Raw genomic sequence first — 13,293 nt, forward strand, 5'->3', positions numbered from 1 at the left:
GGAAAGTTTGCGTCATATTATCATTTGTGTCAGAAACTGCTATATGATGTATTTCTCAGAATAGATTAAAATTTAAAGATCATATGGTGGTTCTGCTCTGTGTACAGCTTTGTATTTGTGCTGTTGCACAAATACAAAAAAACAAAACAAAACTGTGGAATACTATCTCATAATATTGACTATATATCATAAATATAATAGCTAAATCCTAATAACCGGGTGCTATCTTGAAATGAACAGGTACAGGCCAGATATTTAAATATTGTGGCAGCAAAAATGGACTTTTATTCCATGCAACACCATTCCCAGTAATAATACTCTCCACTAGGTGGCTCTGGTCAAACACACAGCATCTCTTAAGTGACTGTGCCTCAGAGGAGGTAGCAGTAACAGGTGCATCGTTGTTTTACTCTGAAAGTCTGTGCCCTTTATTGCATTAAAACTAAGCTTGAAGTTAATGACAGCAACATATACGTATTTTACAAAAAAAATAAAAAATAAAAAAAATAAAAAATAAATAAATAAATAAATAAATAAAGAGTTCTCTCACAACTACTCAAATATCAAATGTTTAACCTTTTGAAGTCAACTACCATCAGCTGTCTGGATGTAAAACAGGCCACAGTTTCCAATCATAGGCCTGCAGCCTGTGAGCATGAGGCGAGAGGTGAGTGGTCCCATTGTTTCGATGTAAGCGGCCTCAAACAAATAAGTAGGCCGTTCCTAATCTCACAGAATATGCAAAGCTGCAAACACCACAGAGGTTGGAGCTTAGTTGCTTGGAAAAAAGTATTGCATTTGCTGAATGCTACTCATTTGGAGCTGCTGCTTCATTGGTACCGGAGGTTAATCGATTATGACATGGATGGCTGATTGAGGAGAGGCAGAGGGATGGATGGGTGGACGGAGAGCAGTGGACAGCCAAGTAAATGAGCACCTGGAATTGAAGAAAGAAGTCAAACTATATATATATCAGGTAAAACTCCAAAGGAAAACTACCAGAAGCATATTTCTTCTTTCAAGCAAATTTTCCTTTTCTTGTATGAAGCTGGAGAGAGGATAAGCTTTTCTAATACTGGTGAGCATGTAACTTTTTAATTCTGAATTCAGCGTTTTGTTTAAATGTCACAGTTTTATCTAGAAAAAAAACCCATCTTACTTTGGTAGAGACTTGTTCTAGGAGTCTATATTAAGGAATGTTTTGTAGAGTTTTAGTGATAAAAAATAGGACTTTAACTTGGCTATGCTAAATTTCTGGAGATACTATTAAGCTTATGAATTTTCAAGTAACAATTGCTACTAATATTAAACAAGCAGGTTTAGTTAAAATCAGTTTAATTAAACATGCTGTGTGGCAATATTGGAGCAGATATGGGTGGAATGCAATATGACAAATTATTCAAATTGTTTTGACCAGACTAAAAAAGACATAATCCTTAAATTACTTTTTAAGACAAGCACTTTCATAGACTTATTAAAGGGCATCAAAACATTAATAGCATATTGTCTTTTTCAGTTGTTTTCATGAATTTTGCCCACAAAAATGTTATTTATTTTCACTACAGAGACCAAGACATATTTAAAAAAAGCATTTAAAAAAAAGGCAAGAACGACAGTTTAACGTTCAACATTGGGTTTGGTTTACATGTCATGTATCAAAGTGATGACAAAGTCTCTAGCACCAATTTAATCCTTTCATGCATAGTGGTCACTACAGTGGACAGCTATCTAAAAGCCATTTTCTTGTGCTTTGTTGCAAAACTGCTTACTTCATCTTTTTGTGTGCCCACACATCTGTTAGGTCCATTCTAATTAAAAATATATTTTTTTTTAATCAAGAAAATAGTCATTGTCTTACGTATAACAATTGCTTATTTGAATCTATGGATTTAGATGACTTTATCCATATATAAAATACATCTCCTGTGTTTGAAAGAGGAATGACTTTGTTGTCAAAATTACCTGCCATAAAAAAGAATGAAATAGCAAGTTATAATTTATTTATGCTTCATATTTTCAACCCCTATGCATTTTTTTGCTTGTAACATGTGACTTTTGCCCTTTAAGGCATGTATGAAGTCAAGTGTACTTGTTTTCTTAGGAAACTTGAATAAATAACATCATGAATGCCTCTTATTGTGCGTAATAACTGAATATGGATAATAGTGTACGACAATAATAACCTGGCATGTTTGGAAAAACTACAGCAATTTGTCTGTAATGATAAAGTTATATTTAGGTAATGTGTTTTTTTTTTTTGTATTTCTTTTTCCACTTTTGTTGCAGTGCTGCAAAAACAAACCCCTGGAGAAATGGGTTCAACCAGCGCTCCAAAAGGATGCGGTTCTAACATCAGCTCCATATATTACAACCTGTGTGACCTGACCACGCTGTGGGGTGTCGTGGTCGAGGCTGTGTGTGCTGCTGGTGTGATGACCTCCTTTATTCTGTTTATCATTCTCATGGCATCGTTACCATTTGTCACGGACAAGAAGAGAAAGGGTATGGTTGCTCTACAGGCCAGCATTTTAGTCTTCACATTAGGACTCTTCGGGCTCACCTTTGCCTTTATCGTGGACCAGTACTCTACAAGCTGTGCTGCTCGGAGGTTCTTGTTTGGAGTGCTGTTCTCAGGCTGCCTGGCCTGCTTGGTGATGCATGCGCTTTGGCTTTCCCTGCTGAAACGAAGTGGACGAGGGCCGAGGAGCTGGCTGTTATGGCTGGGAGCTCTGAGTCTCTGGCTCGTTGAGGTCATCATCAACACCGAATGGCTTGTCCTCACCGTGGTCTGGAGCCCACCTGGAGAAATAGTGGTCCCTGACCTCTCTTGCAGCATTGCCAACAAGGACTTTGTACTGTCCCTCATTTATGTAATGGTTCTGATGGTTGGTGTCGTTCTTCTGGCTTTCCCCTCATTATCACACAAGCACCAGCAATGGCGCCGAGATGGTGCTTTCATCCTGGCCACGGGAGTCTTTACCATAGCTATCTGGGTAGTCTGGATCACCATGTACATCCATGGAAACAGAGTGGCTGGTAATCCCAGCTGGGATGATCCCACCCTGGCTGTAACTGTGGCATTAAATGCCTGGGTGTTCCTCGCCTTCTACATAATTCCAGAAATCTGCCTTCTGACGACACAAGAAGACCCAGACCTTGAGGAGCCCCATGATGGAGAGCATGTTTATCCCGCCAGGAGCCTCACGTACGACTCCACACTGAAGGAGCCGGAGCCGGAGCCGGAGCTGGAGCCGGAGCCGGAGCCAGCGCCCCAGAACCTCTACATAGAGAATAAGTCTTTCAGTATGGATGAAACACCAGAAGGTAGAGCATGCATGCACAATGACCTGAAAGCAAAATATTTATGTAATGCAAGCACACCCTACAAATACTGATTTAATTGATAGAGAATAAAACTTTCAATAGTGATGAAACACCAGCAGATACAACAGCATACATTTCATAAATTTTACTTTAATGTGATGAGCAACAATGGGTGCAAAACAATCTACAACAAACAAATTATCCAAAGATTTGCATCTGTTTCACACACGGCTTAGGTCAAAAACATACACGGTTGGTTTGATTCCGGTTACAACCTGTTTTGCTATCACAACATACATTTGTAACCCAAAGAAGTCATTAGTACGATTTAGCTATGCAATAACTATAGCATGCTCACTTCATTTGTGTAATGTTTTTACAGCCCGTTAAATTTGTAACGTGAGGCAACATTTTACAATGTCTCAAAACACTGATGCCTTCTGCTGAGTCGTGTTGCATGGAACTGTTAAATGACTGGGATTCATTTAGTATTGAGACATACTTTGTTTTTGAAAAGCCTTTTAATTGAAGCAAATTCGCTGACAGATTTGTAAAAATAGAGACTTAAAATGCACTGACATTTTGTTGTCAGAGAATAATCTTATATTTAATTTGAGTAGCTTTATAAGGCAAATAAAACCCAAATTATAAATCATTAAGAATTTATTGTTTTTTTATATAAAATTGATGATGCCCTGCTTATTGAAATCCCTAACATTTATTTTATGAAGAAAATTGCATTTATACTTAAGGACATGGTTAATTAATCCATAATTTTATGTTTTCCTGATACAAAGACGACCTCAGATTACCCTTTCACTATGAAAAATAGAAAAAAAAATAATTTCCAATGCTCATATTAGAGAATGGCAACAAAGAGCGGCATTTTAGAGTCACTAGTTTGCCATAATAATTATGGTATCTACATCACAGCAAGATGCTGAGGAAAGATGCCAAGAAGTTGTATTTCCTGACCTACCACAACAAACATAAATGTACGAAGTTTGGTAAATGCTTCTGACACTTTAGCACCAAAAATATACTTGATAGACTGAGGTTTTCAACATATCAGGACTCTTTAAAAAAAAATATGTTTATAGCAATCAACACAGAAACAAAATCAACCTTATTGCAATTTCAGCCAGGTTGAGCTGAAGAAACGGGTGCTCCAGAGAGAACCTCAGATGCTCACAGTGCAAAAGATCCTATATTTCTACATATTGTATTTGTAAAATATTGTAGGGGATAACTCCCATAATGGTAAAAGTGGATTATGCTGCAATAAAATAGAACCATTTTACAAGTCTTTATCAGGAGTTTAATGATTAGGGAGAGTCGTGTGGGTATTAAAACCGTCAGAGATGACTCGAACAACCTGCTTCGACTTATATCTGTGTTCAAATATTGTTTAGCAGAACCGGCAAACTCAACGTCTCCATATGGCATCTACAATGGTCAGCTTCGAAGCGGTGTGTACCAGCCAACAGAAATAGCGCTCATCACCAAAGGTCTCACAATGGTGAGTTCAGTCATGTTTATTACACCTCTTAAAATCCTCATCGATTTTAAAACTGCACTTCAACATTTGTCTCAACAGATGAACCAAGGCTTGATGATACCTCGGGCCAGAACCCCATCTTTGAATCCGGGGAGTGGAGCCAGGTCCTTGTCTCGTTCACAGGAATCTTTAGCTTCCCAGTGACTGTCATAGAGTTTATGCTTTTTTTTTTATTATTATTATTATTTCCCTTCAAAAGATGCTTTTTAATATTAAGGCAACACTCAGAAGGATAATAACTGGTGTTTTCTATACAGCAGTATAAGAGCGACAGTGACTGAAGATTATTCACGACTAGATGCATGAAACAAATATTTACATATGCAAATATTGTACCTTTTATATCCGTAGATGTTCTGTGAGACAAAAATAGTTCTCCAGGCTATGAAGAGTACCAGGCAGAAACACCTAGCCTCGCTCGCTGAACATTTTCTCTACCTACAGTTGAAACCAGACATTTACATATATGAATAAAAAGACACAAACACATTTTTTACGTCCGAAATTAAATCAGGTCAATCTCCTCGTTTTAGCAGGTGGAAGGAAACCCAAAATGTTTCACCCAAATCATATATTAAAAAATGCAGTTTCTCTAATACTGACCAAAAGGAACCTAAAACTTTGAAAGTGAAGAAAAGTAAAAAAAAAAAAAACTCACAACATGTTCTCGGATATAGAAAAAAGAAAAAAAATTCTCAGAGCTAAAAAAAAAAAAAAAAAAGTGGGGTGAGATAAAATAAAACAATAAGAAAAAAAATGTTTTTTGTTTTTGTATTCAGTGTATGTAAATGCAGCTACAAAATTAAAACGTTCTTGTCGTGCCTTTCTTTGCAATCAAACCTTTAAAGAGGAGCAATGACTGAAATATTCTTAGATCAAACTGATCATCTTCCAAGATTAAGGTGGGATGATCGTTGAAAAACACAATGATTAGAACTGCAGGCAAATAGTAATGTATTAATTTTTTTATTCACTAAATGTAGCAATCCTAATTTTGTAGAATGATGGTTTGTTTAAAAAAAATAAATCAATGTTTAAAAATAAATCCTAAGTTATTGAATCACGTCACTGAGTGTCAACTCTTTGTAATGTAAAAATAAAAATGAGCAGGTAATTTATGTGAGATGCTGGAAGAGGAACATTCACCCCGATTACTGCAGACATTTACATCTGCCATTCCCGATAAGGCTTATCTGAAGCCACATGTGCTGTCACAGTGTTGGTGGGCTTTGCAATTGGTAAAAGTGGGGAGCTAAGGGCCAGGAAATATTTGATTTCACACAGAAATTATTAATATATTTATAATAAGGAGTACATTGCTTAACCTATTGATATAGCTGCTCACAATATTTAACGAGCAAGAATCGCATGTAAACAGTCTGAATTTTAAATGAAAATATGCTCCAAACTAATCCCATTTTGCAGGCGCTTTGACTTTCAACGAGTCGGTCACATTTTCTGCATGGACAACTACAATTATTTACATCTAATTTGTCACCCTTTCACTTACAAGCACACACACACACACACTGACACACACACTTTTCATACTTCAGAGCTTCTGATGAAGCCGTGGCTGCCTAGCAGCAGGCTGAATCGGCTGAATTTCTACCAATTACTCCCACCTTCTCGTTCTGCGAGCGGCGTTGAGCGCTCGCTCGGAAATTAGATGGATGACAAGCTGGAAGTCACACACTTCCAGCTTTGTACAGGGGAACGTCACGGCAAATGCTGAGAAGTGCTTTTTCCTGTGGTGCTTTGAGCTTGCTTCCCCTGGTGCACGTGAGTGATAAAAGGTTTTGCAAATAGACCTCTTTCACGGCACAGATTTTGAGTTGTCATACCTCAGGAAGCACGGGTTAATGAATGATGGTGAAGGGATATTTCAACATCTTTTTAAAAAAAAAAAGTTTGTGAAGAAAAATATTAGTAATGGTTGTCTTTAGGCATGGGCTAATTATTGGTGATACCATGTTTTAAAAAAGTGAACTCCATCATTCCTACAGTTTAAAGTATTCATTGTCAGAAAAAAGTGCTGGAAGGATTCTTCCCAAACAACTGCTGCACACAGCCAATCAGCTGGCTGAAAAAAGGAGTAATAAAAGGTTGATACTGTCTTATAATATTTAATAAAAACATGTTTATTTGAAAACATCTATAGATTAAAATTGAATATTAATAATATGCTCAATTTATTTTGAGCTAATATGTATAATTGTTGCTTTTGTGTTAAACACAATCAGATGACATTGTGTAGTTTTATCTACATAAAACTGGTATTTTTACAGTCTTGTTTATCTGCCAACGCTTAGATCCCTCACCTATAAAACAAAAATTAAACTATCCCTTTAAGGAGGGCTATGTTCCTTTTTGCGACCCAGTAAATCTTGACAGAGAGCCAAATATGCAGAACCGCTCCGCTGTTTCCTCAAGTGGAAAACAGTCTCTACACTAACACATTTTGTGCCATAACCTAGCCAAATGTCAACTTTGGAAAGGGTCCATAACATGCAAAGAAGCACTGTCCACTTTCCAAAACGATCTAGACTAAAAGCCCAAAACAAGGAAAAGGGGTCAGGTTTACAAAAAGCCTTTTCACATACTAGTTTAGCTGTTTGTGTGTGATAATAAAACAACATCTGTTCAATTTGGATTAATGAAAAACATTACAGGGCGTTTCAAAATGCATTAGACGGTAACAAGGAGTTTCTGGGTGTGGTAGGTGTTTTGTACCTGGTCAGTGACCCAGATTGGTGCCCAGAAGCGCAGGAAGCAACTGCAAACTTCCTGATAGCACAAGCGGCGGCCTAACGCGCTGCAGCGGGGGCGGATGTGCTCAGCTGCAGGGAGTCAGCACTCCCATCACGTGCACCAGCCATGCATTTCCTAATTACTGTCAGAGGAACAACATTAAAACAAAAAAAACAAGTTCTGATCTAGAGAAGGCAAGATCTGCTGCATAACCTGGTAGCACTGTTGCTATTGTGTAAATAGAGTCAACCCAGTGTTTGCTTTGCAATCCAGTACGCTTTTGAATGGCTAAGCTCTTAAACAACGCTTCTAGGCTTGTTCCAATGTCTAAACAAAGGTCTTGTTCATGTCAGTAAGTCTTTAAATGGGNGGAAAGTTTGCGTCATATTATCATTTGTGTCAGAAACTGCTATATGATGTATTTCTCAGAATAGATTAAAATTTAAAGATCATATGGTGGTTCTGCTCTGTGTACAGCTTTGTATTTGTGCTGTTGCACAAATACAAAAAAACAAAACAAAACTGTGGAATACTATCTCATAATATTGACTATATATCATAAATATAATAGCTAAATCCTAATAACCGGGTGCTATCTTGAAATGAACAGGTACAGGCCAGATATTTAAATATTGTGGCAGCAAAAATGGACTTTTATTCCATGCAACACCATTCCCAGTAATAATACTCTCCACTAGGTGGCTCTGGTCAAACACACAGCATCTCTTAAGTGACTGTGCCTCAGAGGAGGTAGCAGTAACAGGTGCATCGTTGTTTTACTCTGAAAGTCTGTGCCCTTTATTGCATTAAAACTAAGCTTGAAGTTAATGACAGCAACATATACGTATTTTACAAAAAAAATAAAAAATAAAAAAAATAAAAAATAAATAAATAAATAAATAAATAAAGAGTTCTCTCACAACTACTCAAATATCAAATGTTTAACCTTTTGAAGTCAACTACCATCAGCTGTCTGGATGTAAAACAGGCCACAGTTTCCAATCATAGGCCTGCAGCCTGTGAGCATGAGGCGAGAGGTGAGTGGTCCCATTGTTTCGATGTAAGCGGCCTCAAACAAATAAGTAGGCCGTTCCTAATCTCACAGAATATGCAAAGCTGCAAACACCACAGAGGTTGGAGCTTAGTTGCTTGGAAAAAAGTATTGCATTTGCTGAATGCTACTCATTTGGAGCTGCTGCTTCATTGGTACCGGAGGTTAATCGATTATGACATGGATGGCTGATTGAGGAGAGGCAGAGGGATGGATGGGTGGACGGAGAGCAGTGGACAGCCAAGTAAATGAGCACCTGGAATTGAAGAAAGAAGTCAAACTATATATATATCAGGTAAAACTCCAAAGGAAAACTACCAGAAGCATATTTCTTCTTTCAAGCAAATTTTCCTTTTCTTGTATGAAGCTGGAGAGAGGATAAGCTTTTCTAATACTGGTGAGCATGTAACTTTTTAATTCTGAATTCAGCGTTTTGTTTAAATGTCACAGTTTTATCTAGAAAAAAAACCCATCTTACTTTGGTAGAGACTTGTTCTAGGAGTCTATATTAAGGAATGTTTTGTAGAGTTTTAGTGATAAAAAATAGGACTTTAACTTGGCTATGCTAAATTTCTGGAGATACTATTAAGCTTATGAATTTTCAAGTAACAATTGCTACTAATATTAAACAAGCAGGTTTAGTTAAAATCAGTTTAATTAAACATGCTGTGTGGCAATATTGGAGCAGATATGGGTGGAATGCAATATGACAAATTATTCAAATTGTTTTGACCAGACTAAAAAAGACATAATCCTTAAATTACTTTTTAAGACAAGCACTTTCATAGACTTATTAAAGGGCATCAAAACATTAATAGCATATTGTCTTTTTCAGTTGTTTTCATGAATTTTGCCCACAAAAATGTTATTTATTTTCACTACAGAGACCAAGACATATTTAAAAAAAGCATTTAAAAAAAAGGCAAGAACGACAGTTTAACGTTCAACATTGGGTTTGGTTTACATGTCATGTATCAAAGTGATGACAAAGTCTCTAGCACCAATTTAATCCTTTCATGCATAGTGGTCACTACAGTGGACAGCTATCTAAAAGCCATTTTCTTGTGCTTTGTTGCAAAACTGCTTACTTCATCTTTTTGTGTGCCCACACATCTGTTAGGTCCATTCTAATTAAAAATATATTTTTTTTTAATCAAGAAAATAGTCATTGTCTTACGTATAACAATTGCTTATTTGAATCTATGGATTTAGATGACTTTATCCATATATAAAATACATCTCCTGTGTTTGAAAGAGGAATGACTTTGTTGTCAAAATTACCTGCCATAAAAAAGAATGAAATAGCAAGTTATAATTTATTTATGCTTCATATTTTCAACCCCTATGCATTTTTTTGCTTGTAACATGTGACTTTTGCCCTTTAAGGCATGTATGAAGTCAAGTGTACTTGTTTTCTTAGGAAACTTGAATAAATAACATCATGAATGCCTCTTATTGTGCGTAATAACTGAATATGGATAATAGTGTACGACAATAATAACCTGGCATGTTTGGAAAAACTACAGCAATTTGTCTGTAATGATAAAGTTATATTTAGGTAATGTGTTTTTTTTTTTTGTATTTCTTTTTCCACTTTTGTTGCAGTGCTGCAAAAACAAACCCCTGGAGAAATGGGTTCAACCAGCGCTCCAAAAGGATGCGGTTCTAACATCAGCTCCATATATTACAACCTGTGTGACCTGACCACGCTGTGGGGTGTCGTGGTCGAGGCTGTGTGTGCTGCTGGTGTGATGACCTCCTTTATTCTGTTTATCATTCTCATGGCATCGTTACCATTTGTCACGGACAAGAAGAGAAAGGGTATGGTTGCTCTACAGGCCAGCATTTTAGTCTTCACATTAGGACTCTTCGGGCTCACCTTTGCCTTTATCGTGGACCAGTACTCTACAAGCTGTGCTGCTCGGAGGTTCTTGTTTGGAGTGCTGTTCTCAGGCTGCCTGGCCTGCTTGGTGATGCATGCGCTTTGGCTTTCCCTGCTGAAACGAAGTGGACGAGGGCCGAGGAGCTGGCTGTTATGGCTGGGAGCTCTGAGTCTCTGGCTCGTTGAGGTCATCATCAACACCGAATGGCTTGTCCTCACCGTGGTCTGGAGCCCACCTGGAGAAATAGTGGTCCCTGACCTCTCTTGCAGCATTGCCAACAAGGACTTTGTACTGTCCCTCATTTATGTAATGGTTCTGATGGTTGGTGTCGTTCTTCTGGCTTTCCCCTCATTATCACACAAGCACCAGCAATGGCGCCGAGATGGTGCTTTCATCCTGGCCACGGGAGTCTTTACCATAGCTATCTGGGTAGTCTGGATCACCATGTACATCCATGGAAACAGAGTGGCTGGTAATCCCAGCTGGGATGATCCCACCCTGGCTGTAACTGTGGCATTAAATGCCTGGGTGTTCCTCGCCTTCTACATAATTCCAGAAATCTGCCTTCTGACGACACAAGAAGACCCAGACCTTGAGGAGCCCCATGATGGAGAGCATGTTTATCCCGCCAGGAGCCTCACGTACGACTCCACACTGAAGGAGCCGGAGCCGGAGCCGGAGCTGGAGCCGGAGCCGGAGCCAGCGCCCCAGAACCTCTACATAGAGAATAAGTCTTTCAGTATGGATGAAACACCAGAAGGTAGAGCATGCATGCACAATGACCTGAAAGCAAAATATTTATGTAATGCAAGCACACCCTACAAATACTGATTTAATTGATAGAGAATAAAACTTTCAATAGTGATGAAACACCAGCAGATACAACAGCATACATTTCATAAATTTTACTTTAATGTGATGAGCAACAATGGGTGCAAAACAATCTACAACAAACAAATTATCCAAAGATTTGCATCTGTTTCACACACGGCTTAGGTCAAAAACATACACGGTTGGTTTGATTCCGGTTACAACCTGTTTTGCTATCACAACATACATTTGTAACCCAAAGAAGTCATTAGTACGATTTAGCTATGCAATAACTATAGCATGCTCACTTCATTTGTGTAATGTTTTTACAGCCCGTTAAATTTGTAACGTGAGGCAACATTTTACAATGTCTCAAAACACTGATGCCTTCTGCTGAGTCGTGTTGCATGGAACTGTTAAATGACTGGGATTCATTTAGTATTGAGACATACTTTGTTTTTGAAAAGCCTTTTAATTGAAGCAAATTCGCTGACAGATTTGTAAAAATAGAGACTTAAAATGCACTGACATTTTGTTGTCAGAGAATAATCTTATATTTAATTTGAGTAGCTTTATAAGGCAAATAAAACCCAAATTATAAATCATTAAGAATTTATTGTTTTTTTATATAAAATTGATGATGCCCTGCTTATTGAAATCCCTAACATTTATTTTATGAAGAAAATTGCATTTATACTTAAGGACATGGTTAATTAATCCATAATTTTATGTTTTCCTGATACAAAGACGACCTCAGATTACCCTTTCACTATGAAAAATAGAAAAAAAAATAATTTCCAATGCTCATATTAGAGAATGGCAACAAAGAGCGGCATTTTAGAGTCACTAGTTTGCCATAATAATTATGGTATCTACATCACAGCAAGATGCTGAGGAAAGATGCCAAGAAGTTGTATTTCCTGACCTACCACAACAAACATAAATGTACGAAGTTTGGTAAATGCTTCTGACACTTTAGCACCAAAAATATACTTGATAGACTGAGGTTTTCAACATATCAGGACTCTTTAAAAAAAAATATGTTTATAGCAATCAACACAGAAACAAAATCAACCTTATTGCAATTTCAGCCAGGTTGAGCTGAAGAAACGGGTGCTCCAGAGAGAACCTCAGATGCTCACAGTGCAAAAGATCCTATATTTCTACATATTGTATTTGTAAAATATTGTAGGGGATAACTCCCATAATGGTAAAAGTGGATTATGCTGCAATAAAATAGAACCATTTTACAAGTCTTTATCAGGAGTTTAATGATTAGGGAGAGTCGTGTGGGTATTAAAACCGTCAGAGATGACTCGAACAACCTGCTTCGACTTATATCTGTGTTCAAATATTGTTTAGCAGAACCGGCAAACTCAACGTCTCCATATGGCATCTACAATGGTCAGCTTCGAAGCGGTGTGTACCAGCCAACAGAAATAGCGCTCATCACCAAAGGTCTCACAATGGTGAGTTCAGTCATGTTTATTACACCTCTTAAAATCCTCATCGATTTTAAAACTGCACTTCAACATTTGTCTCAACAGATGAACCAAGGCTTGATGATACCTCGGGCCAGAACCCCATCTTTGAATCCGGGGAGTGGAGCCAGGTCCTTGTCTCGTTCACAGGAATCTTTAGCTTCCCAGTGACTGTCATAGAGTTTATGCTTTTTTTTTTATTATTATTATTATTTCCCTTCAAAAGATGCTTTTTAATATTAAGGCAACACTCAGAAGGATAATAACTGGTGTTTTCTATACAGCAGTATAAGAGCGACAGTGACTGAAGATTATTCACGACTAGATGCATGAAACAAATATTTACATATGTAAATATTGTGCCTTTTATATCCGTAGATGTTCTGTGAGACAAAAATAGTTCTCCAGGCTATGAAGAGTACCAGGCAGAAACAC

General features: G+C 37.6%; 2 protein-coding genes across 4 annotated transcripts; both read left to right on the top strand.

Moving 5' to 3' along the window:
• The first annotated feature begins 772 nt into the window (after positions 1-772).
• Positions 773-5,483, top strand: LOC103133167 (G-protein coupled receptor family C group 5 member C-like). Of its 2 annotated transcripts, none has more exons than XM_007544940.2 (4): positions 773-1,078; positions 2,287-3,324; positions 4,737-4,843; positions 4,922-5,483. In XM_007544940.2, exons 2-4 carry the CDS (start codon positions 2,313-2,315, stop codon positions 5,024-5,026), a joined length of 1,224 nt encoding a protein of 407 aa, XP_007545002.1. In that variant the 5' UTR covers positions 773-1,078; positions 2,287-2,312; the 3' UTR covers positions 5,027-5,483. The 2 variants fall into 2 exon arrangements, with proteins under 2 accessions (XP_007545002.1, XP_016523256.1); XM_016667770.1 differs by having other exon boundaries at positions 4,740-4,843.
• A 3,289-nt stretch (positions 5,484-8,772) lies between these two features.
• LOC103133168 (G-protein coupled receptor family C group 5 member C-like) lies at positions 8,773-13,287 on the top strand. Of its 2 annotated transcripts, none has more exons than XM_007544941.2 (4): positions 8,773-9,081; positions 10,290-11,327; positions 12,740-12,846; positions 12,925-13,287. In XM_007544941.2, exons 2-4 carry the CDS (start codon positions 10,316-10,318, stop codon positions 13,027-13,029), a joined length of 1,224 nt encoding a protein of 407 aa, XP_007545003.1. In that variant the 5' UTR covers positions 8,773-9,081; positions 10,290-10,315; the 3' UTR covers positions 13,030-13,287. The 2 variants fall into 2 exon arrangements, with proteins under 2 accessions (XP_007545003.1, XP_016523257.1); XM_016667771.1 differs by having other exon boundaries at positions 12,743-12,846.
• Positions 13,288-13,293: the final 6 nt, after the last annotated feature.

Source organism: Poecilia formosa, unplaced genomic scaffold, assembly GCF_000485575.1.
Source record: "Poecilia formosa unplaced genomic scaffold, Poecilia_formosa-5.1.2 Scaffold2328, whole genome shotgun sequence".
NCBI lineage: Eukaryota > Metazoa > Chordata > Actinopteri > Cyprinodontiformes > Poeciliidae > Poecilia > Poecilia formosa.